This window comes from Aulostomus chinensis, chromosome 1 (assembly GCF_037954235.1).
Source record: "Aulostomus chinensis isolate RoL2024-O1b breed Wild chromosome 1, RoL_Achi_v1.0, whole genome shotgun sequence".
Classification (NCBI taxonomy): domain Eukaryota; kingdom Metazoa; phylum Chordata; class Actinopteri; order Syngnathiformes; family Aulostomidae; genus Aulostomus; species Aulostomus chinensis.
Window position 1 is genome coordinate 59,531,608 of NC_141320.1, and position 27,856 is coordinate 59,559,463.

The 27,856-nt window shown below is 45.3% G+C and overlaps 2 protein-coding genes across 3 annotated transcripts; one reads left to right on the top strand and one right to left on the bottom strand.

The window, feature by feature from the left end:
* Window positions 1-368: 368 nt before the first annotated feature.
* On the top strand, window positions 369-12,644 carry LOC147272537 (putative ribonuclease ZC3H12C). 2 transcript variants are annotated; one of them, XM_086182738.1, is made up of 6 exons: window positions 369-683; window positions 6,209-7,018; window positions 7,102-7,241; window positions 7,315-7,549; window positions 7,677-7,783; window positions 7,940-12,644. In XM_086182738.1, exons 2-6 carry the CDS (start codon window positions 6,276-6,278, stop codon window positions 9,517-9,519), a joined length of 2,805 nt encoding a protein of 934 aa, XP_086038864.1. In that variant the 5' UTR covers window positions 369-683; window positions 6,209-6,275; the 3' UTR covers window positions 9,520-12,644. The 2 variants fall into 2 exon arrangements, with proteins under 2 accessions (XP_086038864.1, XP_086038948.1); XM_086182822.1 differs by lacking the exon at window positions 369-683 and adding an exon at window positions 2,973-3,236.
* Window positions 12,645-13,367: 723 nt separating this feature from the next.
* Window positions 13,368-26,988, bottom strand: LOC147272538 (radixin-like). The gene is made up of 15 exons (XM_086182940.1): window positions 26,774-26,988; window positions 24,892-24,984; window positions 20,098-20,181; window positions 19,897-19,992; window positions 19,494-19,616; window positions 19,105-19,256; window positions 18,808-18,891; window positions 18,435-18,581; window positions 17,990-18,086; window positions 17,732-17,895; window positions 17,283-17,413; window positions 16,973-17,133; window positions 16,759-16,851; window positions 16,159-16,398; window positions 13,368-15,595 (listed from the first exon to the last, which is right to left on the bottom strand). Exons 2-15 carry the CDS (start codon window positions 24,901-24,903, stop codon window positions 15,431-15,433), a joined length of 1,749 nt encoding a protein of 582 aa, XP_086039066.1. The 5' UTR covers window positions 24,904-24,984; window positions 26,774-26,988; the 3' UTR covers window positions 13,368-15,430.
* Window positions 26,989-27,856: the final 868 nt, after the last annotated feature.

A 27,856-nucleotide genomic window follows, 5' to 3' on the forward strand; every position in this document is an offset into this window, starting at 1 on the left:
AGTGAGGAAAAATATTGGAAAAATAAATAAAGCTGGAAAAAAATGGAAAAGTATTAAAAAAAAAACCATGTAGCTCAGTATCAAGTAAGGACAAAATATTTTTTTGCCACCGTCTTCTTGCTCACCAAGACTGTTGGGAGTGTGTAGTTGTACATTAACGAGGCATTAACGTGTTACAACGAGGTAACACCGTTGTATCAGTTAAATGTATTAATTCCATCACTAAATGGGTTTGAACGTAGCAGAATGTATCAACTGTTTTTTTTTCTTTTTAATTTCGCCACATGGTGGCACTGTTGCGACTTGCATGGCCAATTCCACTTCCGGCTGCTTCCACAGAGCAAAACAGTTTTGTTTGGTTAGCTTGTGTTTTTACCGTCTAGAAGCGGTGGTTTTCCTGCATTTTAGGCTTTTATCACACCGTTAAAAAATAACCACTTGTAAACCTGAAAGTTGTGAAACACATAACCTGTGTGTTTATGTGTGTATTTCCACTCAAGCTTGAGCGAAACCGCCCGAGTGCTTTTATTTTTGAAACGTCGCCAGCCGCCTCGCTGCCGCTGCTAGCTTGACGCACTTCGGCTTGGTCACGCTGCGAGCCAGCCGGATGTTTTGCGTCGCCAGAATGTGACGGAAACATTCGCTTGTTTGACCTCCAAGTTGACCAAGGCGGCTCCGAACGGGTGAGTGTATGTGTTTTTATTGTTAGCCGAGCTTCCTCGTTAGCTAAACCGGCTGCGGGTTGCTGCGTGTGGGAGCTGCGGGGAGGTCGTGACGGTGTTGGTTTGCGGTGACCGTGCACGCCCCTGCGCGCTCCCTAAACACCGTTCACTTTCTCAGTAGATGGTGGCCCCCTCAACAGGCAAGTCCGACTGTGAGTGACACCTGTGTTAGAGCGAATGCGGGCGAATTAGCAGGAAGACAGGTTGCGTGCTGGGGAGGAGGAGGCCTGATCCAAACACCGGGACCGTCACATGTCCGGTGGTTCACTGGATCTGATATCTCCACGCTGGCTGGTGTCCCGCAGGACCAGAGCAGTTCTCCGGGGCGGTGGAAGTGTCGGCAGCTGTCCTTCCTCTCTCCCGACCCCTCAATCTCAAAACTAAGCTTGTGGTTTTAAAGTTCAGACTGTGGTTGAATTTATTTCATCATGACATGACCGAGTTTGCTTTGTTGGTGTTGTGGGTGCAAATGGTGAGAGGGGAAGAAGAGAGGTCAGAGGTCACACGGGCAGGAGGAGGCGTCCTTCTGTTTCCCAGATGATGGGTGCTGATGGTGTTGACGTGTTATAACACACCCCAGTCGAGAGGATTGAACTGATCTGATGGATGTGATCCATTTCAAATGTATTTCGTTGTTTTCAGTGTTTATGTGTTGAGTTTTCGAGCATCAGTCAGCAGCAGCCAAACCAAACACCTCCTAGGAATTTAGCAAAAAGCACATAAAAGCCACTCTTGGAATGGATTGACTCATTTAAAAAAAAAAAAAGAAGAATTCTTCTTTTTTTTTTTTTAAAGGCTTTTCTCTGTTCTGGCTTTTTGTCTCCTCGTCCCCTGAGGTCTGAAGCGCTGCCTCTGCCAGAGTTGTGTGTCCCCGAAGAGAGAAGCAGCAGCAGCGTGCACCTGTTGGTCAGGACAGATGGTCTGCAGAGAGTCAACGGAAGCCAACAGTACTGTTTGCAGTTGTTGTTTCTCATCTGACTCCGTAGCCACGTTCTTCTTTAATCCTGCGCTTGGTGTTTCGTTTCCTTCCTGGACTCTAAACTGAAGGAACTTCTATTTATCTTGGCCTGAACTCGATGGTTTTTATTACATTCGAACTTCTTGCAGCCGAGATTGTTCCTGCCGAGTGTTTTTCAGCTCTGTAATTCTGCAAGCACACACACTTTGATGACACTGATGTCATCCGATTTGCTCCTCTCTTGTTTTAAAGATCAGTAATCCAGCGGCGTAGTTCATTTAATCTCTCCTTTTGTGACTCGCTCAAGGGCGGTTTACTGATTGAGATTTTTGTGAAATGGTTTTTAATTAATAGCCAAATTTTGAAAAAAAAAAAAAGCATTCAGGTGAAATTCCACTTAATCTTAATTGCAATATGGTGGTGTTCATTATTTTTATGCATCACAGGAAGACTCAGGGTTTGTTCAAAGCTAATTGTGTGTAAAACCCCAGAGATCGCTATTTTGTCTTTGTCTTGTGCGGGCTGATGCATCTCATCTGTGGCGTTGCTCGATGACCCCAGCCTACAGAGATCACTTCCTGGTTCGTGCAGAACCTCAGCTCCAGTATTGACCCTAATCCCAAATATGGACTCTAGTGGTTTCTGTCTTCCAGCTGTTCAGCTCCTCCCTCACCGAAGCTCTTGTGGCTTCCACAAACCTTCTTCTGTGTGTGTGACACAAGAGAGAAAGTCAGAGGCTGGTGCTTCCGAGTCATCTTCCTGAAGTGTGCCGCAACAATGAGGAGCAGGTCGCCTCCTCTTACTCATCGGGACATAAAACTTTTTCATGTCCCTCACCCACACACACTTTGCCCTTTCAGCCGCGCCGCACTCTCCTCTTTTCTCCTGCACTCTCTTAAAGGCCGCGCTAGTGTTTCAGCCCAGGCTCGGCCTCTTTCTTTCAGCTGGACCCCCCCCCCCCCACACACACACACACACACACCCCCCCCCCCCCCCCCCCCCCCCGGGCTGAGACAAAGAGAGGATAGTGACCGTGGCGCTCTGTAGCCAGGTGTTCTCCATTGCTGCCCCAGGCTGTAATAGCACCAGCCTTCACCCTACAGCTGCCCTCCCCAGCCTCCTATTGTGTCCCTCTATTGTTCAGACGCACACCCCTGGTTGATTCATCGGCCACACAGGGGAAGCCCTGTCAGACTCAGGGTGTGTGTGTGTGTGTGTTGGTGTGTGTGCACGTTGAGTACGCGTGCCTTGGGGAAACTGGGTTTACTCGCAGCCACTCCCCTCCACCTCCTCCTCCCCCCTCTTGTCTGTGCGCCTCATTGTGAGACGACGGCGCTGCCATTGGTGGAGCAGCAGCCACTCTAAACAAGGGAATGGCTGACATTGTTGCTCCATCTGTCCTGCTACTCATTGTGCTCGTGTAGGAAAATCCAATCCAGTGCTGGAAGACAGTCCAGAGGTGTCTGGCTGGCTGGAGGTGCAGGCAGGGACGCGTCAGCTCGATCTGGATTATTAAACATGTGGAAACTTCCTGTCGCTGGTGCTTCTTAGACCTGGTAAGTGGAGTGAAACCTGTGCTCGCTCTTTGTGGAGTCTGAGTGAATGAAAGAGTTGTGTAGGAGGTGTACGTTAGACGTGTGACAGGTGGCTGGTTGGGTCGGCGCACGGCTGCTGCTACACAACTTTGAGAGGAAAATAGAACTTTCCAGTCACGTGACTTGTTTGAGACGTTTCCAGCCTTCAGCTGTCGGGTGTGAGGCGAGCAGCAGCTACATGATCTCAGTGAGCGTGCAGCCGAGGTTTGTCGGCGTCTCGCCGGCCAAAGCGTGTCTGTCGCTCCATGTAATCGTTGTCGATATGGAACTTGTGTGTGTTTCTCAGGTCAGAGGTCAGTGGAAGCTAGAGCTGCTATGGGAAGTGTGTGTGCTGTTGTATGCAACTGTGGCTGTCTGGCTGCACTTTTCTTCTTGTGTGTGTGTTTGTGTGTGTGTATCGGGGAGTAGTAGCTCCCAGCAGACATCTGTTGCCCTGCTGCTGAGGGGGGGGTAACCTAGCGCCCTCTAGATGCACCAAAACACACCGATTTTTCTGGCTGGGACTCCCCAGCCCCCATCCATTTTACAATAAGTTTTGCACAGTGTCAGCCAGTGCGAGACAACCCCCTCTTGTCCTCCCTGTGCCCCCTCTCAGACCCCCACCCCCCCGCCCGAAATGCACACAAAGCTCCCAAACACAAAGCGCTGTGTTACATATTCATTACTGCCTCCTTCAAAGCCTCCAGTGCTGCAGCGTGTGGGAGCCGTCCGGCCCGCCGGGGTTTGAAAGATGCACCCACTCAGGCCAGACGTGGCGTGATGAGGTGACTCCGCCGCCGCCCCGTTACAACTGAATCTGTTCTGTGAAAGCGGCCCCAGCTCTGAGAAGACTCTTCTTGACACATTTATTCAGATATGTGACGTTTAAGAAGCTCAAACAGCAGGATTACGATCAGATTAATCCAGATTGGAAAAAAAAAATGAAGCATCGTGATGCAGCAAAGTTGAAGCCTGATCCGTCACACAGGATTTTACCGTCTGTACCTCACTTCCCTGTCGTTTGTGATTTACCGTGTTTTTAACGACCATGGCTGTTGGAGCTGGTGTTATGAGTTTATGTGCTCGGTTATCCAGAAAGACGCACCCAGATTGCTGATAATTTTGCAATTTTTAATTTCTCAAGGCAACCGTACCAACCGTAGGTAGAATAAAGACACACGAAAAAGTAATACTTCACAGATGCTTTCAAAGTAAATGTTTTATTAAATTAAGAACAGCAAAAAGTTTCAGAACTGAAGCCGTTTCCCGCAACATCTGTGCAGAATTGTTCAAAATAATTGTGCCGTTTAAATACACACACGTGAATGTTCAGTATGAGTTTAATATTCCTCAGAAAATAGTTCCAATCTCTTGAATGATGCGACAACAGGGTGGTAGCTTTCCCACGTGTCTCAAGTCTAAGTAATCCAAGTCCCTGCTGATTCCAGATCTGTGTTTCAGTTCTGTTCTGATGCGCCACTTCACTACCAGTTGTGCCGCTAACCATTTCAGCTTAAGTTAATAGTGTGTGTGTGTGTGTCTCGAGGCTACGAGATGACTTGAACAGATGGTTTTGACGTGTCAGCTCAGGTGATCATCAGAGGAGAGAGCCTGACTCACCGATGTCCTTGTGTGTGTTTAGCGTGGGCACCTGCACCTTCAACGCCGGGCTGACTGACGCCTTATCATTGGTGTTGTTGGCTCAGGTGGCTGAGTGGGATGCCAGAAAGGCACACTTAAGCCCCTCCCTCTTCCTCTCCCCACCACACCAGACCTTTTTGGTGTGTGTGTGTGTGTGTGTGTGTGTAAGGCAGTTGCAGACTGAGCTCTGCGGCCTCTGTCTTGGCATTTGGAGGGGAGAATGCTTTCAACAGCTGTAGCTTAGCAACAGTAGCTCAGCCATGTTGCTAGGCAGCCCTTTTTCATAAAATGCAGAGCCCCTCCCACCCTCTTGCTTTAAGTCCATTCCCTCTCCATCATCTGTTTTGTCCAGATTACGTTGGGTTTGGAAGACACACACAAGCACATGTGCATTTAGATAATTAAACCTGCTGTTCTTTGGAGGACATGACAATGAAACCTCCAGTCGCCATGGTGACAGGAGGTTATGCGGTTCATATCGCGTCCTTGCTGGCTGCTGAAATTTGCTTTTTGATCTAATTTGAATAATTCTGGCCGTCCACACTCAGGATAAAAGAGATGACATTTGTAATTTGTAGTTTTTTTTTTTTTATTGATGGAGTAGCACTTCTGACATCTGCTTCCTCAACTGCGTCCTGTGGTGTGTGTGGACTGAAACCTTTGACACCAATCAGATCATCCGCACCAGCTCCCGTGTTTGAGTCTCAATTGTCTCGGCGCGACCCGAAGCTCCTGACTCACTGTTGTACTGAGTGACTCCACCACCCCGGTGGGAAGAAGCATATGGACTTTAATTACTAGGTAGAATGCGAGGGGGGAGGGTCCGTCTGCCCTCACTAACGGCTTCTCTTTTTTTGCAACAGTTCCCCCAGTAGATTAATGTGCAGTGGCGTGGCCCTATAAAATCACACAGGGGCCAGACTTAAAAAAAAAAAAACGCGGGAGTCCAATAATGAGGGTGAGAGGCCCAAGTGGTTCTTTGTGTCGTCGCCTCATTGCGTCCTCAGCTGCCTGGTGCAGCCTGTCAGAGCCGGTGTAAACAACGGCAGGGTTCAGCCCTGCGGTGGCGGTGGGGGTGGAGTCCAACATTTTTCTTGTATTGAAAAGTCAGATTTTCCTAATATGACAGTCAGTGTTGACTCTTCAATCCTGTTCTACAGTCTGGATGCAAATTTCCACCTCGTAAAACGACACTGTCCTCAAGTTTGAAGCTTTTCCTCCAGCTGACTCAGTGTGAAGGAGGCGTGGCCTCATCTGGATCTGCAGATTCCTGTGACAACTTAATTGCCTTTTTTTTGGTTGTCTTTTTTCAGGCACCGATGAGCGAAGCTTTGTGAGGGCAGCCGTCAGCCCGCTGTGCTGGATGTCTGTGACAGATCCATGGGCCAGAAGGACCATGTGGAGGCAGGAGCAGACCACATCCACGACCTGGGCCTGGAGTATCTCCACGTAGCAGGGGCTGACCGGCAGGCTGGCGGCGCTGACGGACCCCCTGCTATGGAGGAGCAGGGGGAGAGCTCTGGCAACAGCAGCGCCGCCCATTCCCCTCCACCAGCTGTGGTGGAAGAAAACGCCGGTCCTGATGCAGAGTGTGACGCGACGGCGTCTTCCAGCACCACCAACCCGGACGGAGGAGATGGCGGGTTACCGCACAGCAAGAACACACACCAGCCGCTTTGTCGGACCCAGTGTGTGGACTTAGGGACTGAGGGGCCACCTGACCCCCCATCTGAACTGGAGCAAGATCCCCCTGCCAAGCCCCCCCCAGCCGAGCCTCCATCAAACCCCTCAGACTCTAATGGGAAAGAGTACCAGACTAAACTGGACTTTGCGTTGAAGCTGGGTTACTCTGAGGAGACGGTGCGACTGGTGCTGTCCAAGCTGGGTCCTGACACCCTTATCAATGACATACTGGGAGAGCTGGTCAAACTGGGCACATCAGACTCCGAGCAGCCAGCCGCATCATTGGCCTCCACTTCATCATCTTCATCCTCCTCGTCTTCATGTGGGTGCTCTGACTTGCTGGAGAGCCAGCGGTCGGACTCGCCATGTCCGTCTGAGTCTTTGTGTGACCAGGACAACCTGCGGCCCATCGTGGTGGACGGAAGCAACGTAGCCATGAGGTGAGCCGTAACTGTACAAAATTTTTTTTTATTTTTCCACCAAACTCAACATTTGTTCTTTTTTTAATTTTTATGTTCTGTAGCCATGGCAACAAGGAGGTGTTCTCCTGCCAGGGCATACAGCTGGCTGTAGATTGGTTCCTTGAGCGTGGTCACCATGACATCACTGTGTTTGTTCCTGCGTGGAGGAAAGAGCAGTCCCGCCCTGACGCCCCAATAACAGGTTAGCACGTGTACACGCACACACACACGTGAGATTCTCCTCACCCCATCGTTGCCTCCCCTCCCCTTCACAGACCAAGAGATCCTGCGGCGCCTGGAGAAAGAGAAGATCCTCGTCTTCACGCCTTCACGCCGCGTCCAAGGTCGCCGTGTGGTCTGCTATGACGACCGCTTCATTGTCAAGCTGGCGTATGAGTCAGACGGCATCATCGTCTCCAATGACAACTACAGAGACCTGGCTAACGAGAAACCTGAGTGGAAGAAGTTCATTGATGAGAGGCTGCTCATGTACTCCTTCGTCAATGACAAGTATGTGTGGGAGGTTATGGGTGTATTGTCTCATCTACATCTGATTCATGGAGAGGAGATTTTTGAGAGAATTACTTTATTTTCTTGTCCGATCCGACAAATCCAACCATCTTGTCCCGTCTCTCAGATTCATGCCACCAGACGATCCTCTAGGTCGCCACGGTCCAAGCTTAGACAACTTCCTGAGGAAGAGACCGGTCATGCCTGAGCAGAAGAAGCAGCCCTGCCCCTACGGTGAGAAACACACACACACACACACACACACACACACACACACACGCTGTTAAAAGGAATGTCCAATTTCCTCTTTTTACAGTTTTTAATATCAAGTCACACAAGTGTGTGTGTGTGCAGGTTGAATACTGACTGATATCCATCTCTCTGCTCCAGGGAAGAAGTGCACATATGGCCACAAGTGTAAGTACTACCACCCGGAGAGAGGTGCTCAGCCCCAGCGTGCAGTGGCTGATGAGCTGCGTGCCAGTGCCAAGACCTGTGTCACTACAAAGAACCTGGGCGATGCCGGGCTGGTCAAGAGCCACAGTGTGCCAGCTGGCAGCATCGAGGCTAAAAAGGGAGCCCCTAAGCGTCAGTCAGACCCCAGCATCCGAGCTCTTTCATACAGTGATGCTGAAGAGAAGCTGCTGGCGAAGGGGAGGGCAGAAGGTGTGAAGAGCAGCAGCAGCAGTAGCAGCTCCTCCAGCAGTAGCGGTAGTGGGAGTATAACCATGTCTCCAGCTCCTGGAGGCCCCCCCTCTGGTCTTAGCCTTCCTCAGGAACAGCAGTCCAGAGCAGCCACTCCTCATGGCCTCCTACCAGCCCCCAGCCACGACCTTTACCCTCACTGCGAGTCCCCGGACTTGAGCTACTACTCAGTAACACGGGCCTACTCTGGCCTGAGCCTCTCCTCCAGGCGGAGCCCGGATTGCCGCTTCCCTAATGACACGGACCTGCGGCTTGGCTCGATGGGCTCGGCCGGCTCTGAATGCGGCAGTGAAAGCAGCGTAAGCTGCAGCAGCAGCTGTGACTCGTACAGCGAGAGGGCGTGTCCTGGGTGTCCCCCCGACACCCTACTGGAGGACAGTGCCCATTACCCCAATCCCCACAGCCGGCTGTACCCTCACCACCCCGCATCGTCTCATGAACTCTGCAGCCTTCATCCAGCTGACTACAGCCACATGTCCACCTCTGGCGTGCACGGCTACCACATGAGCCTGGCTCGAGGCCAGAGCTGTGCTCATGATCAGCCCCCAGATGCCCCCCCAAAGCACCCGCTCTACCCTTTACCCCCTCATCTCCAGCACCAGCCACTAGCTGCACGCTCCAGTTGCCCCGGCGACTACCACTCCCTGCCCCAGTCCAACCCCCACCCACCCGGCTCTCCCCTTGGCCGCTGCCTGGCCCCCACTAGAACTGAGAGTGTGTCAGACTCACACTTGTATGAGCACCTCTCTACATCGCACCATCACCACCGGCCTAAAGGTTTACCCAGCTGGGACTCCTACTACAGGCAGCCACCGTTGCCGCCACCCCGGTACGAGCAGTCGGCGTATCAGAGCCTTCCTGATACACGCCAGTCGTCCTGGCACACCTCTCCCTGGGCACAAGATGGCTACACCCAGCACCACTCCTCCCACCCTGCCCTCCACCCATCCCCGACACATTATTTAAATCATCCACCGCCGCCGGCGCACTCCCCTCACCCATCCAACACACCTCTCACACCCTACCCTCCTAACAGCGCTCACCTCACAGTGCCCTCCCACCCTCCCTCCTCTTATTTGCCACAGCACCCAGAATCCCCTGCTCACAGTCGCTATGGAGACGTGAGGGAGAAGGTGTACGTCAACCTGTGTAACATTTTTCCCTCAGAGCTGGTGAGCCGGGTGATGGCCAGGAGCCCCCACATCACAGACCCCCAGCAGCTTGCAGCCGCCATCTTGGCAGAGAAAGCTCAGACGGGCTACTGAGGGAGGGGCGCCGTGTCCCATGGGAGAACATCAGCAGAACGAGCAGGGTTGGCCTTTGCATGACTTCAGCATGACGCCCACCAGATTGTCCTCAAGGCTTTTCTAATGACCGTCAGGGATCGGGAAAAAAAAACCCAGACAGATTTCTGAAGAGGAGCGCGAGGTCTCAAACTTTATACCGTAGCTTCTTAGTGTCTTTCACACCCAGGACTTGTAATGCAGATTTAAAGGCACTTTTTTTTGTTTGAAAGCCAAAATCATAATCTGAGACGTGCTCAGATGATTTAATCACTTCCACTACCTTTTAACCAGATTTCGATACACTGTACTTCCTCTTCGGTGTATAACAAACATATTTTCTTGCAATTGTGTAGCGCAACTTTCATAAACTAATGAAAAAGATTCAGTCACACAACTTTTTCTGTGATTTTTCTCAACTTGTTAAGTGGCAAGTGCTGTGATCAAAACGAAAGTTTCAGACCATTTGACCGAGGTCGGTGTATTAATATTAACCTCCGTGTGTGTCGTGCAGCCGTCTGTGGGGTATTTTGGTCCAAAAACGGGCGTGTGAGAGGTCGTCGTCTTATTTGAGATGATGTGGTCAGAGTTGTAACTGTAGAGATGGGTGACCCTGTCGTGTGTACCTTAGTTTTAGTAAGGGACATCTCTCTCTATATACATATATATAGATATATATATATATATAAATATAAATATCTCTGGCCCTTTATTTTGGGTCAACTCTGGCATCTGCTACACAGAGTAATTTGACACCAGTACATGAAACATATTGTAAATATATTTAAAAGATTGCTGGGTTTGTTGGTGTCGACTGTTGTGTGTAGCAGATCCCAGCTGAATCCATGCTAGACAGAGAAAAACCCTGTTTGATACAAATTGTATCATGAACTAAGTCGCTGACGTTATATACAGTACATGGACTTGTTGATCCGTATTTATCAAACACTATTGATGTATTGCTATACGATGAAGTGCATTGTGTTCCAATCGAGATGTTCCAACTTGTAATCTTACGGAAATAGCTTTGAGACAATTCTGTTACCAGACAAAAACAGTTGTTTGCCTACTATGTTTAGGTATGACAGCGTGTTTACCTGCGCTTTTGGGTTTGAAGCTGGCTTATTTTCTTCAGGAGCTCCAGTTAAATCAGGTGGTTGATAGATGGAACTGTGTTTAATGGCAAGGTTGGGGTCAGTTCATTCACTCTCCTAACTCGAAATTATAATTAGTAATTGGAACTAGCTAGTGCTTCATATTTCACACAACCACCAGGGGGCAGTATGTTAGCAGAAAGGCATGTCTACTTTTATTGTAAGAAACAAGTAAAAATGCTAACTTCCTTAGCATGAGCTGCATGCAAAAACACTCACCTAAATTTGATTAGACTAAGGTCAGGTCATTTCACCATCACCGCCCAGAGCAACGTACTGCAACTCCACGAGTGTCGTCGTAGCTCCTGAAAGTGACTCTCCGTTGCCTCCTGAGGAACAAAGTGGAATTACAACACAAGTAGCAGTGTTTGGCCTCTTACAAATCTGTTAAAGCAGCTGAATATGTAGCCATGTCAATTAAAACACGCACCTACAAGCAAGACCATCAGCCTGCATACAGGTTGGTTTCCCTGAGGAATTACACAAATAGAACAGTCACAAAAGTTCAGCTGTTTCAACCTAGCTACATGCAACAAGGATGCATTTACCAGCCAAAATAAGAGACATTACCTTGTTGATGTGGATTCTAAAAACTCAAGAGCATTGCGTCCTCCTCACACTCCATTCCAAAACAAACGCCTCAGGTGGCGGCGCTCCAGACATGCTGTCTTCATTTGCAAAGATTTCTACTTTTGGCCAGAGGGGGGCAGCAAAGTCAACTAAAGTTCATATTAACTGCTTTAAATGATGAAGTGGACAGACCCCAACCACATTTAAAAGTAGTTATATCAGGGTAAATCCCGTGGCGGCCATTTTGAATGTCTATAAAAGTCATTAGTTCAAGGCAAAATAAAGAAGTCTCCAATGTAGCAGGAAGTTAGCTTGCCAGCTAATTTACCGTCTTATATTCTATTATTAAAATGTCAAAATAGTTTTGACCACATTTTGTATTTCAAGTTTTAAAAAAAAAAAAGGGTTCTACTACACAGCAAGGCTACCTGAGCAAGTGCTAATGCTAACAGTCGATTAAAAAAAAGTGTGCACGTATTGAACTTGAAGAACACACAATAAAAAAAACGCAGAATTATTCATTGACTTGGCCAGATTAGTGTCCTCAGTTTATTACTAAATTACAATTTTTTTTTCTGTATTTAACCGCAGCTTGGTTGTGTAACGCCAGTTCAATATGGCCGCCAAGGAACTGAGTAACAGCATAGCGAGCTCTTCATCTAGTTCATCACAAGCCAGCTCCATGTAGCCCACTGGTTACTTTCCTGTCCAACGTGTCCGATTGTACAAATATGAACTTAAAAGTACAACAAGGTGCTGTTGGTGAGAGAGAACTTTACCGTGTATTGAAGAAGCGCCTTCTCTCTGGCCTCCTGGCACCGTGTGTCAGCGTGGCGTTTGAGTGTGGGCCCAAAGTAATGCCTCTTCATGGCATTGTGCTTATGACACATCCAATACTCTGAACTATGTTCAGCTAACTCTTATGCATGTTTTGGTTTGTTTCCTGCCTGTTTTTATTTTGTGTACATAGCTGTGGACGTTCTGCACTGTTGTCTTGCCGTTACTGTGATTACTCTGGCAGATGCCTCACCTGTACACAAAACTGGCTTGTTTTTTTGTTTTTTTTTTTCCCCTCCCTGCTTACTGTTTTGTTTCCACATCAGTTAGAATTTATTTCAGTAAAAGAACCCGAAGTCAAGCAGGAAGCAGTCTAGTTTTGCTCCACATTAAAAAGGAAGCATGTTTCGAATACATCTCTAACATGCCTTCTAAGTGCACTCCGCAATAGATACTAAAACAAGCCGACTTTTGTGATGTAGATAGTTTTACAAGCCGACACTGTCGTAGAATATGTTTCACTTTCCACTTTCATTTGGCCAGTTTAATTATTTTAACATTCTCAGCTGTAACTGTGATTGTTCATTAAAAGATTACTGCTGTTAACACTGGGGTGCAGCAACTTATTTTACCACGAGTCACTGACAACTTAGAACGTGTGCAAGAAATTTTTCAAAGTTACTCGTTTCCTTCGAAATGCACGTTCCCATTTCAGGTACTTACAGTAAAGCTTTAAGTATTTATAACACTTGTTGAACGAGGTTTATAAAATACTCCAAGTGCCACATAGAACACATTAAATATGACCGCCCTTGGGTTTGTGTACATTTTTAAATGTGTTCATCTATAAAATACATCAAGTATTTTTATAGTTCTTTTTTAAAGGGGAGAAAATGAGATGAGTCGTTAAAGTACATGAGAGATTCGGCTCTCTCATCATTAAAGATACAATTTCAAGCTCGAGAAAAATGTTAGTCATTTTAGTGACAAATACTGTATTAATCTTTGCAATATTTCTACGGGACCAAGTCTCAGTGGCAGCAAGAGAAGAGTAATCAATAAGTAAGACACTAGTCGCAGTCTTAGGTGAAACAGGCGGAGGTGGGGACGCGGTTTTAAGTGTGAGCATGATAAATGGGATGGGGGGGGGGGGGCGACAGGAAATGAAGAACAAATCCAAAACAAAAGGTGTCAAGTCTTTAAAAGCCTGAGCTTTAACGCAACTGATGATCCAAGGAAAGACCTGAAGATCGGAGATCACGAGACGTTCGAGGGATCCAAAAAAAAAAACTGCACTCAAAATGACACCGCTTGTTATCACATGATCAAACGGCCACTCTTTGGTCATGTGATGACACCTTCAATTCACCGAGGGCCGTGTGATAGGATACGAAAGCACAAACTCAAAATTTAAAACTTTTATTTGAGAACAAAGGAAATGATGCGGTCTACCTCATCTAACTTGAACATTAGGAAAAAAAAAACAACGGTGACAGCTGGTGGGAGCAGCAGCATCATGGACTCTTCATCGGAGGGGAACATGGAGTGTGGAGTCTTCTTCCCCTTCAATGAAGCCGTCCACTATGGTGATGCATGCACTTGTAGGCTCTTTGAACTGAATACAAAAATATGCGCTTGGAAGCACATGGCGACCTGCTATGGCAAACGACACCGACGAATGAATTAAAACACGGGCAGGCCTCAGTGTCATCCAAGTGCTTCAACTTTAAAACTCTATTAAAAAATATCAACCTACACCAGCTGTCAAGTAACAAATACCATAAACATTTGTTTCATATTGTTAATGATTAAAAAAAACAACAACAAAAAAAACAGAAAGAAAACTTAGAAGAAGATAAGAAAACACTCATTTCAAAAATGCACCCCGGAACAGATTTGTTGTCTGAGCATAACGGACGTTGAAGAATGTGATTTTCTGGGAAGAATTTGGTCCCTTCACAGTTTTAACTTCCACGTCTTTGCAATGTGAAATTATTTTAGAGCCCCGGCCCACCGATAGTGCTCCCGACGCTCAAAATACACTGGACACGTGCGTGGCATTTTTAAGCATGTAAATTAATCATTTCAGCCAAAAGAGGAAAAAAAAAAAAAAAGAAAAGAAAAAAAAGGCAAGTGAAGCAGCTCCAACCAATTACGATGAAACTGCAGCGACAGACGTGCCCGGTGTGTTCCAGCTGCTGGAACAGGACCCTCCTGATGAGCTCACGTTTAGAGAGGAACGCATCACTTTTTGACTGAATGAAACAATAATCTGAGTAGGCCCAGGAGCCTGAATGTAACATTTGACACTCTCTAGTCCCTCTTTCTAGCATGAAGCCACGCTGACGTCCTGTAGCCGGCCCAGAAGCACCATCTTCATCAAGGATTTGTTAGTTTTGCTGGAGGGGGAGTGGGAGGAGGGGAACGGGCACCCTGAGCATCCTTTAGACCGTCAGTCACTACTGCTAACATTACTGAGGTAGAGATTTGTCCCGGGTGGGTTGGAACTGATGTTTTCAGACGCTCCCCAGCCAGGGAGGTGCCAGGCCTCAGCTTACACACACACACACACATATGCATACACACACAAAATCAAATTAGCTTATGATCATAACACTTTGAAGCTCCAGGGCGTTAGCTCAGACGAACACGCTCGTTACACGCCGTCCCATCACCTCCGCCTGTAAAACACACTTTCCCTTTGTCACCTTTGCTACATTCGTCCAACAAAACCTAACCAGAGACGAGACAGTGGCTCTTGATTTCATCCTCAGAGGTTTTCTCCAAAATCCGATACTAAAATACTGCAGTGCAATTTTTAAGTAACATTGATAGTTTGCATTAAGAATAGCAAAATGCTTAGCTTAGCTCTCCGACTTTGATGCTAATAGCAGTCGCATAATCTAGCTTGTGATATGTTTTTGACACGATGCAACACAGCAGCGCTCTGACGCTGAAAGAAAACATTTTTCTCCCAAAAGGTCCCAATCGGCGGCCTCAAACAGACAAGTAAAGGAAGGGTGTTCGCAACAAAACAAGTCAAAACAAAAACATACAAACAATCCAACATACAAACAAATCCCACTAAAGCTTTCCATCTGTTGTCGAGCAAAAAAAAAATTAGCTTTCTATGGCCATAATTACTCAAAATACAATAATGCAACCGCTTCCATTTTGGTGTAACAGTTCCTCCGATTCAAGGACGCAGTACGACAAGTGGTGTGTAGGCAGCTCCACATTAGGGAGAGGTCCAAAAGTGGAGATGATGGGCAGAACTTTGGCAGTTAGATGAGATGATTTCTCAAGATTTGAGGGGGACGGCAGCATCTATTGTCCATGAAAAAGCGAGCAGCCATTAAAGGGGGACGTAGGGTGGGACAAAGGTGCGGCTCTCACATGGACTCAAACTCGTCGATGCGCTGCTTTGTGTTGCCCTGCCGGATCTGGCGCAGCGTTTTGTATTTGTCACGGCCCGCTTTCACGTTCTCTGCGTGTAGGACGTCATTCTGTGTCTTCTTGGTTTCGTCTCTGGCCTCAGCTAACTCTGAACTTAGAGTCTGAGAGACCACAGAGGAAGAAGGGTGAGGGGGCGGAAGACAGAGAGGAGGTGAAGAAAAGAGGGAAAGATAAGAATTAGAAACATGAACAAAATAAGAAAAAGGCATCGCCATAGAAGAGGAATAAAAAAATAAAACAGGTGAAAATGAGAAAAGAGCAGGAAATAAACTTCTGCTCTATGAACTGGTGAATGATAAGAGGCTCAGCTTTGAATTTGCTGGATTTTGAGAGGCTGAACAAAGAAGGAGTGGTGTGAAAATGGTCGACGGAGGCTGTTTTTTTTTTTTAATTAGGTCTTCTGGTTTCCATTTTGAACGACAACAACAAACTGCTGCCTCCTGCTGGAATGGAGAATTATTTCCTCTCATGCTGCCACGGAATCAAAATTCTAGTTGACGAGTTACACTTTCAGTTAAGTTAAAAGGGTTTTGCACCTCATTTCACCCCTACTCACTCTCCACCTCAGGGTGTCACTTATTTAATGATGATATGATAATGATTTAAATCTAAATGAATCTAAAATTGAGTTTATTTTCCACCACCGCCCATCCCCGGTTCTTACCTGCAGCTGTTTCTTGACCCGCTCATTCTTCTGGGCTTCGGTGACACGTTCCTCCTCGCTGCGGAGGTCCAGCTGGCTCACGCCTTCATTGGAGAGCTCGGCACTGGCTTCTGCGTGGTTCTCGTCCTGCTCATCATGCTCGCTCTCAGCATGGCCGCCCAGAGGTGCTGGCACCATCACTGTAATTGCAGTCTTCAACTCCTCCTTGGTTTTCTCCAGGTCCTCCTGGGCGGACAGAGCCTGCACATGGAGGAGAGAGCCAAAGTCACTTCTAGGACATAAGTGACGTTACAGCTCTGAATGTTGTTTACTACACAGCAACTGGACCACAGGATTCACGGGCCGAAGGTACAACCATTAATGAGGTGCAGATGGTAGGAGCACAATAGCCACGCCTTTCTGTGACCATTGGGAATGCAGGAATAATCAGTGTAAAACTGCATGTTGAAGTAGGAAAGCTATAGCTCAGTAATGGTTTGGTTTGCAGTGCTTCGTGTTTTTTAAATACACTTTAATAAATATAATGACACTTGATGAATGACTTCTAAGGGTTTGCATTTTAACACCAAGTGTGTGAGTGATGGGGAAGAAGTCTTCCACCTTGTGCTGCCATTCTGTGGCCTCCTCATCTTTCTTCCGCTTGGCTTCTTCCAGGAGATGAATCTTGGCTGTGAATTCAGCAAGTTCAGCAGCCTGAAATCAAAGAGAGATTCTTAAGTTGGTTATACATATAAAGAAGGTGAAGGGCAAGACCTGAAGAGTGGAATGTACATAGAAGCACATTTCTGCCAGCCTAGAATCAACAAAGACACACCAGTTGTTCCTGGTTCTTCTGCTGGTCTGCGGCCTGTTTTGCCAGCTCTGCCTTGGCCTCCTCAGCGGCTTGTCTCTCTTTCTCCAGCCTCTCAGCTTCCTCCTTCGCTCGCTGTCTTTCTTGCTCCAGTTCCATGGCCCGGCGAGTCTGCTCCTGCAGCTCTGTGAGAGGTCACAGACAGACACACACACACACATACCGTATGAAGGTCCATTTCTCCACAAACATTTTCTACACATTCATATTGATAACAATTTACCCTAAAGTGAAAGGTCAAATCCGTATTTGTTCATTAAAGAAAAAGGTCTACCTTTCTGGGCTCTCGTGGTCTGTTCTTCAATCTGTCGCAGCCTCTCCATGAGCTCGTCTTTCTCTCGCTCTATCCTCTCCTTCTCTTTCTCTGCATGCTCTCGCTTCTTCTTCTCATTTTCCAGTTGGGCCCTGAGAATTTTTGAACACTAAGTATTATTTGACAGCAACACATCCAGAGAAACATATCAAATTAAGGACCAATAAAGAAAAACAAATACTGTGCTGCCTGCTGAGGCTTTACATATGTAAAGAGGCAAGACTGCCCCCTAGTGGAGAAAATCTACCATCTCCATATATTGCTATGTTTTAGACAGGGGTATTTTTTTTTAGCCATTTGTGTAAATGTATATCCAATGTGTAAAACTGGACCAATAGTAATTACTAAGCCAATAAATAAGTATATTATTTCATTTTTAGGTCTAAAATATCCATGTTGACATGAGTCACCTCTCCATCTGTTTGTTGTGCTTCTCCTCGCGGGCCTGGGCCTTCATCTGCTGCACCTCGATGGTGTCTGGTTTTCTCCTCCTCATGTACAGCTCGTGGTTACCCATGCACAGAGCCAAGATACGTTTGTTGATGCGCAGGCGTGGAGCATAAAACACAAAGTCCTGCAAGGCAAAGGAAAAAGGACAGAATACAGTTCAGCAGGGGATTGTGCCGCCTAAATAATTCTTAAAATCAAGTGCTTGTTCTGAAACTCACAGGTGCTTTCTTGTCAATGGGTTTGATGACAAACTTCTTGTCGTTGAAAGAGATGTTTCGAATCTCACTCCAGGGGAAGCCAATCTTTGGTGTCAACCTGGAGAAAAGAAACAGAATTATGATCAACTACTAGAATAACTGATTTCTATCTAATAAATAAACAGAAAGGAAGGGCACAACAGAGACAAACAAATGCTACATGTCTTGTGATTAAAACCAATTTTTCCTTCCATGACGGTGGGGGGTATTTAACCAGGGACGACAGGAAAGACAGTCTTCCTTTCCCACCCTATTTTTCCCCTCAACTTAAAAAAAAAAAAAAAACAGCCAGGAAGTTGATATTGTTGGAACAGCCGCTGTGTCTGTTTTTAACCAGTCAGTGAGGGTCATCGTATTGATAAAATCTAGGTTGTACTCTGTGTGGGAGTGTGTGTTAATTCCTTACTTGTCTTCGTGTTCGTAGATGTTTAGGCCGAGGGCGTCCACACCCAGCCACAGCTGTGTGCCCTTCTTGTTCTTGATTTCAAAGTAGTTGACTCCATACATCTCCAAGTCCTGGGCAATTTTAAGATACTCCATCATGGAGTCCTCTCTGGTGAGGAGGAGGTTTTATAAAATCAAATAAGTTCAAATATTAGATATAAAACTCTTAGAATCACAGAAGTATATCACACATTCCAATAAAGTTTGATGAAAAGTGTAAGTTTTTCTGCCCTTAAGAGTGAGTAACAATACAAACATACTTGCATGTCACATGACAAGTTCAAACACAATCGCTCACTGCACAAATTTTCATAAATGGTACTTTTGACACACACCTGAGCATTCCTCTGTGTTCCTCATGCCAAGTCTGTATCCTGTCCTCCCACTGCTCCTTAGTTAGCTTGTGCTGCTCCAGGACTCTGAGAGAACACAGACACACACACACACACACACACACGATGACTTCTCCTGAAAGAATTTTGACCGGCCCAGAATTGTTTCCTCTGTAGGAGACCATTGGGAATTCAAGACACATTCCAGTTGTCCACTGATTTGTTGTGTGAAGACTCCAGGGACACCTCCCACAATAGTTATATATTATGGCTTATAGCTGCGCTTGTGTTTGTTTGTACCTCTGAGGCAGGAGTCTGTCATGAGTAAGGTAACCAGGCTTGTGGACATCTTTGTTGTAGTCTCCGTATTTGGCCTGGACAGCGTATGACGCCAGTAAGACGGCTGTCTCTGGGGGACAATAGTTCTCATCATTCAGGAGGGCCTCCTTCACCTAGCAGGTAAGGAAGCAGAAGAGAGAGACACACATTTTACATTCAGCACTTTCTACATTTTAAATGTATTTGACAATTCAGTTAATAATTACACAGGACTGGCAGAGGAGCAGAATGGTAGTACTGATAGAGAAGTTAATCTCTGGAAAGAGAATTTACTTCAAAATGAAACAGCTTCTTGCATGATCATGACTGATGAAACTAACTAAAGTTTTCAGGCTGATGTCAGCGGTTACCTGAAGGAAGAAGAGTCTCTGAGTGATCTCTTGGATGAGCTCCTCTGAAACATCCTCAGGGAAAAACTTGGCTCTGAACTTGAACTGCAGAGGATTCTCTTTCTTCACATCCTGCTGGGTCACCTGGGCAGTGAAGACAACATCAATCGTTGAATCAGAAAACAAACAAGATACAGTCACCCAGCTGCAGCTCAGTGGGTTGGTAAATGAGGTTGCTGCTTGTGATTCTGAGTGGTATTTACTACATGTTTTCTGTTGAAAAAGACTTTCCTCTATACAGCCACTCAACCTGAGCTACTGGCAACATCCCAAACACACAGATGAGAGATGACAGATTGACAAACGAGGACAATGGGATACAGTGGCAGTGATGACAAGGAGACTGAAGCAGATGGAGACTGACCTTCTTATTGAGTTTGAGCCAGGTGATGTAGCCCTTACTGTCCACATACTGGAGACCAAAGAACCAAACCTCCCGCAGACCTACTGTCTTCACCACCTGAGAACAAAACACATATGAGACATCAAGCCTCGTAGTGTTGGTTGCTGCTGGTTCTGACGGAGCACAAGATTCTTTGCAGAAGTCTAGTTATTTGATGCCGACCTGATCAAAGAGCTGTTTTCCTGTGGTGTTCGGCTGAATAGCAAACTCCAGCTCTGCATCCATGGTGGTCACACGGACATTAATCTGAAAAAAACAAAAGTTTAATTTGTTTGTCAAATTACTCAGATAAATTCTACAACAACCACAAAAAAAAAAAGATATGGACAACAAGCTTCAAAGGTATACAACAAATTACTAGTGAGCCAGAGAAAAAGACGATTTTTAAAAAATTTGACACGCATTTGGAAAGTTAATACTTTGGCATATTTACAATGATATATTGTATATTGATTACTGTGTAGTATTTTGAGCAACAAAAAAAACAAAAAACAATCATGTCGTGAAATGAATACAGCACAAGCATTAAAAGATATGCAAGGGGTCCTTCCCTGGCTGCAACTCAACCCCTCCTCCAAGTTTCATGAAAATTAGCTTGGAACAATAGTTATGCAACTGCTGTGAAGCAGACAAAAGCAGCACAGAAAACATGGCTTCTTTAACACAGGTAGACAATACACTGGTGGACAATCACAAAACCAAAACCCAAACAAAGCCTTAGGGTATATACAAGAGAACAGCAGAGATGCTGCATTATGCAGGAAAGTGGCGGGTTCCTGAGGGATTTACAATATCTCTGACTACACAACAGGTTGGTGTGGAGCTGTGTGATGAACATGACCCTGCCATGTCTTTTGTACTAATATCAATTGAAACAAACCAAGACAAAACACTTGAAAAATTACAATTTTCATTGCTTTGCCCCATAAACAATGTTTAAATATCCCCTAACTCATCCTGAAGAGTATTTCAGGAAATTAGAAAATTCCTACAAAGGAGAATAGAAGAATGTCTGCTTGTGTGGAATGTGTCCATTTCCCTAAATCCTAATCCAAGTTTTGCAAACTGTGTAGATTCCTGCTTCTCTCCCTCTTTCCATCCGACCCCTTCAACACTCTGCCAGAGAAAGCTCCACCTTTCATGGCAGCCTACAACTCAATATCCGCTGGTGGGGCGGAGAGGACGATAAAACTCAATCATTGGCTGGGCGCTGTTAAGAAGCAGCACAACTAGCAGCAGCAGCTGATGGCACAGAACAGAAGAGGGCTGGCCTACAAACTGAGGCATCTGACATCCTCCACACACTGAGTGGTAGCATTGCCTCAGAGGTGGTTAACAAATATCACACACACACAAAAAAAAAAAAAAGAAACGGAAGGAAGACACAGAGGAAAGCTGAACGAGAGGCAGGGTGCAAAAGGAAGAGGTTTACAAGAATGAAGCCGAGAGGGAGAAAAAAACGGTAGGGGGTGGTGAGAGAGATAGAGCGCAGCAGGAAGCAAGAGTGATGATATGAGGTATAGATTTAAGGTATAATGGGGTCTGTGGATGAGTACAATACAAAAAAAGAGGGAAAAGACAGAAGGTACTGAGGAAATACCCATCTGTTTCCTCTTGGCAATTACACATAAAACGCTTACTTTGCATTTCTCTCCCACTCGTCTCAATATTTCCTCACTGTCCTTCCAGCTCTCATCCCTCAATGTCCCAACAATGAAAAATCCATAAAATCCGTGCACATAGCTGGACTCCCCTGCACCACACAGAGCTATGACCAGAGTAGTGATCAGACTTTTCTTGTGTAAACCAACCATTTCCAGAACACAAATCAAACAAGCAAATGCAAAACTAATTCCAATATGTGGACAGTATCACATCTATTCTTGCAAGCGCACAAAACTTGCCCCACAAAAACCACATCAGCATGGCTTGCTGACTTATGAATGAGGTCACTGTGCAAGTTTCAAGAGTGGCTGCCTCATTGACTTTCTTAGACAGGAGTAGTTATGGAGAATGTAGTGCAAAGCTGACGTTTCCAACTGAGCAGCTTTGAATGCGCCCTCCCCCTGTTTGTGTGGGCCCCGCTTGCCATCAGCTGTGAAAGAGCCAACCTTTGTGCTCCATGTGCTTCTCTGCCAAAACATAGCCAACGCACAGAGTGGAGCGAGGTGGAATCCTGTATAGAGCAGACGGTCAGTTAATCCTCTCTCCTTCAGAGAGGGGGAGGAGACGAGAGACAACAACATGCCCAGGCGCACACACACACACACACACAGCTAATCACACACTCGTACAACTCAGAAGTCTCCAAGGAGCAACTTTTGTAAGCCTCTCCTTACGTGACGCTGTCTGGTGTCACTTGACCGGGAAAGGACATTTTTAGGAGAACTAACTTACTCCAATATAATATTTTGGTATATTGGTCTTAATGTTACTCCCACTCCACATTTCCTTGATGGAACAGTCACCATGAAAGCAGGAACTAAAAATAAACTTTTTGTCTTTTCGGCAACTCAGAAATTTGCAAGCTTCCCCTTATTCATGTGCGTCGACTAAAACAAGAGAAGAAGTGGGGTCTTCAAAGTATCTCAAGCCCCACATGCACAAATTTGAATTTATCTAACTTGGATGTTAATGTCCGAAATTATAAATAAACTTCCTGAACAGCCTGCTTTTTTCAGTGTGTCCTGCCCTCTGCACCCTTTACCCAAGGTAAACAACAACTCTGTACAATGTCTGATCCTGATCCCCCCCTTAAGCTCACGCAGGAAGACATCTTTGATGAATTAAAAAGGGGTAGAACAAATGCAGTGGCTGCATCATTTATGCTTTGTTTTCCTCAATTTATGACCTTTTGGATTGTTTTTAAATCCCCCTCTCCATTTCAGTTTCAAAGACAAGTTCTCATTCAGACAGACCTCTTGTTAAATGTACAGCTGTTAAGTTACTGTAAGCTGTTTAGAGGAGCTTTGTTGAGGGAGGCCTTAGGAGACACATACATACACAGACACTCTTCAATCAGTGGAGTTGCTAATCTAGCCTGCTGGGATCTAAGCAGCTGTCTGTCCCTCTGATTAAACCCCCTGCAGGGTGAGGCAGGCCTCGTAAGGAGGGAGGATTGGAAGGAGTAGTGAGAACGGAGGAGGAATATCTAATTATACAAACTGATGGTTATAATTGCTGCATGCTTGTTTCCTGTACACAACACAAAAGTGACGTTATACCACCTGAGCGTGTGATTTGGGACGGCAATTCCCTGACATATAAGCAACTGTGTCAGTTTCTAGAGTAAACTGTTCTGATGTCCTTTTCATACAGCCCTTTATTTGGTGCTGCGACAACCTCCCCTGCCTGCTCAGTGGAGAACGTTCTGTCCTCTCTTTCCGTCTCTGTACAGTTTTGTACACCCAGCATGGTGGAACAACGGCACAAAAAAGGGATACTACCTCTTCTACTTGGGGAAAAAAACAAAAACATTCATCATTTGGTGGAAGGGAACGTTCACAAAATCAGAAATGATCCATGTCCAGACAATTATCACCCAGCCTCCAAAGATTTCAAGGAGGAAGAGAAGAGAATCTACTTCGATATGCACCTGGATTTGTGCTGTAAATGAGGTGAAGGGTCAAACACAACTGGCAAACAGATGTTTAATGTTGCCCGGCACCAACATGACAACTCCTCCCCTTCCCCTTAACCTGAACGTGTGCTCACAGACTAGAAGTCCTACTTCATTCTCGCATTATTGACAAGATTTATGCTCATCTTTCTGACCCCCTCCTTCCCTGCCAGTCCTCTCTGAAAGGGATATACCTCCATCCACAGAGACAGGATGTTGACATAGGCTTGACTCTGATGTAAAGCTACCCCCTTTAGCAAACAGGAAAACAAGACACAAGCTAGGGAGCCAATGAGGGTACTCTTCCTCTGGGGTGTCCTGACCTTATTATTCCTATGCCCTTCCAACCCTACCTACAGAGAGTACCAAACAGCAGGGGTGGGGTCACAGTCAGACAGTCAGTCTTGTACAACCTTGCAATTGTTTTTGTGAGTTGGTTACAGATGAGGGCTGACATTGAGTCATACAAGGCCTATTTCAACTCTGTGGGGTTCTGGCACCTATCCCAGAGAAGGTCAATGCTGATGGGCCATGCTGTTGCTTCCTCGGTTTATTGTGTTTCTGCCTTCCTGTGACAAGTTGTACTTTCTCTTTCAGTTATTGTCAGTGACAGAGACGACACTCTGAGCTGAGCACCCAACCCTCCACTGTCCAAAATGCTGTTTTGAGGATGGAGCCCTGCTGACTCAAGGGACAAGAGGGGGAAGTGGGGAATGACATCATTGCCTTCTGTAGCTTCTCAGACCACCCACCCAACAAACACCCCCCACCTTGGACAAGAGAATTGCTCCACTGGACGCCTTAAGCCAGTTAGTGACAGTATCAGAAAAAAGGTCATACACTAAAAATTCATAGGTGTGCTTTTTGAGCTATACAAACTTCATGTGCAACAAGAAATATCTCCAATCTTGTGCGTACGACGAACAAGCAGCATGACAACACTGGGAATCAGACGCTAATGAAGGAACTGCAATTGGTTCTGTTTCTGTGTCGTTCAGATCCCAGGACTCTGGCATTCTCTCCACCCTTTAAGCAACAATGGCAGCAGTGTTGAAGTTGCAAGGCCTGTGGGCCAGGCAGTTCATTTCACACTCTGGCTGTTGTTTACTTGGAAGAGGCCTTTGAGGAGTGGGAGCAGCCGTGAGGATGGAACTGAAGTTTCCCAGAAAGCTCAAATGTTGCTTTCAGTAATGATGCATGCTAACTTTTTATGGTGCAGGTCTATGGATTTAGATTTTTATTTTTAGATATTTTATTTACAAAAGTAGACTAGGCAGCCCCTCCCCCAGGACTGCATTTCTGTAAATCACAGAATGATTAAAAACCCTCCTTCTTACCGGTTTCGGCATCTTTGCTTCCTCTCCTCCTTACACCCAACAGCTGAGAGGATATATCCGTCACGGGAGAGCAGCAACACCTGTAACACTGACCTGAAAGAGAAAGACAAGATGCGCTAAAGCACAGTATTCTCAGAACTGAAACAGTTTAAAAACGCATTCCTGAATCCGTTAATGACGACAAGTCACTAAAACCACAGGCATGTAGAAGTGGTTTTGCATTCAATTAAACATGCATTACCACTGTGCTCAAGCTGTACACATGCAGGAACTATTAAAGCAGTGGGTGGGGGGCAACTTTAAATGTTACTGCAGACAGTCAGGGCATTGTGTAATGACTGGACACACATTTAAAATGATCAGCATTATTTGAACTTCACCAAAGTTACATTTATTCTTGCTATGCTAGACTGCTTTCATATGTAGTTCCTATCATGTTTACTGTAAATTACATACCATAGTACAATGTAGAGTTGAGTTGAAACCAAATCCTGACAGTTTGGTACTGAACTGTGGTAAACCACAATATGACACCAAAATGATTTGATAGAAACCTGGAGAGTACTGAACTAGTTTTGCTGACTTACATATTCATTCACTGCTGATCACTCAGCCAAACTATTTTGATAGAACATGTAGCACTTTATAATGAGGTGAGTTATGGTTTTACAGCCTTGGTCCATACAGCCATACAATGAGGAACAACACTAAAGTCCAACAATTAGTTCAATATTCCAGCAGTAAATATTCCACATAAAATCAAGGCCAGGTAAAGGAAAAATAGATTATCACAATATTCAAAAGCACATTGATAAGATCACAATATTCGCTATGGTACAGCAAAATCACGTCAGATAATCAAATCAATGTTCATCAAATTGGTCTTGTGTGGCAATGTCAAATCAAGTATGAGCCAAACATTTGATACTTAAAAGGTTCAACTGACATTTCAGTTTTCATGTTTAGCTCTCATTAAGACTACAAAAATAGAGTATCATAATTTTCAATACTGAAAATAACCCACGACATGATAGCCCACTCAGACAATATTTGATTCATATATCGATTTGATACCCAGGTCAAGGGCCCCAAAACTAAATTCTGCTACTCCATTTTGGTAACTGAAGAAAAAAAGACCAAGCTTTAAGTTATAATCAACCATAAAATAACAGTATAGCATTATTATAATAATAATAAAAAGTTAAAGGTCAAAGTGGGAGTTAAGGAAACCCCCCCTGACAATTTACATCCAAATGAGGACATGCCCACTTGTAGCTTGAAGGCTGTTAGCCTGACCGCCGTCGAGTTGTCTTAATTTAACACTAACGTGACCACCATTTCATACAACAGTAGATATGATAATCGTAATAATAGACGACGCCTAGTTTTGGGCGATTAGCTTTAAATTATCACTGAGTTTAGGTTAAAATACAACATTTAATGCGTTTCACGATTTCTTTTTTTTGGGGGGGAGGTAGACAGTAACATTTTAGATTGTTACACGGCTCTTCACTGCTAAACATTCTTTAAAAATATGGAAATGTGGCGTGTTAGAATGCTGGCATGTTCTAGCTAAGGTTAGTGGGTGTAGTCGACATAACGGGACAACTGCTAGCTAAAGCCTGCCCGCGCGTGCTCATCCGCGACAAGTTTTTTAAACAAGAACGTTGACTTTTACAATAAAAAAAAATAAAGAGCGATATAAAAGAAACTACGAACGAAGCCGGACAAACAGACGGCTAACGTTAGTTCACAGCTATAAACGCCTGGCGTTTTTTTTCTTTAAACCTGTAATATATGAATTGGTCGAGCACGAGGACATCCGTTATTGCATCAAACTTGAGCAGAAGCTCATCTTTTTTTTTAGGGAGAGGCAACTCACCGGGGGGACGAAGAGTGGCGTTAAAATGATGCCAAAGCCGTGTATTTGTCTTCTAATGTCACAAAATATCCTCGGTGAAATCTCCGCACCAGTTCCACGTTCTTTATCTCTTCGTATCTAAACCGAAATAAATTCCTACGGACATAGAAACACACCCGTTAAAGTCTACACAACCGTAAGGCGATTTGAGGGCGCGTGTGTGGAGAAAGCCGGAATAAAACAGCGGCGCAACTTCCGGTCTGCGCTTAAAAAATAAAAGCCTCTTGAAAATAATCAAATAAAAATCGACCGTTCGATTAAACATGTACAATCGAAGAGAGATAAAAGTTAGCATAGAAAATTATTATTAATCACTGTCGTGCTAAAATGGACAACTAATTCAAATTTTTATTCGATTTCACCTTACAGCAGGCTATCCGACCAATTTATTTAAACTGCCAAGTCCTCAAGGCGCTTTATTGTTACTTTAATTTGAAGGGAAGAAAGAAATAAAGTCCCGATTCTATCATCAATTTTCGTTGCAAACTTGTGTAATTGTGGAGATGCACAATATGGCTGTCAGTAAATGAGGAGTGGGCATGTGCCCCATGTCATGATGTGTATGGGGATTTTATTCTACACTTGTGTGAGACTAAATGTCAAGTTCGCCTTCAACTGTAAATAAATTGATTTTATAACTTAAACAGATGGTTAATATTCTATCAAACCTGGCACCTAAAATCCAACTGAAGCATGCTTCCCATCTAATTGTACATTTCCACAAGAGATGCGGTACATACTGTCTTATCAACAGTGTTAAATATGAGCAGTCTGCGACAGCACTTTAGAGTCTATGGTGCCACCTAGTGGTCTTAAAGCTGAGGATTCTACATTTTCTGTCCACGTTGTAAACGCCTTTTAACGTATCACCCAAATCGCTGTTTTATTCATCCGCATGTAATAAATTGAGCAGCCTTTCTGCTGCACTTATTTTTTCACGCCACTAGAGGGCACTACAGGTCCGTTCTCTTGGTGTCGAGTCACTGAACCTTCCTCGTCGGTACGCTGTTAAAGGGATAGATTTCTGTAAGTTTAGATTTATAT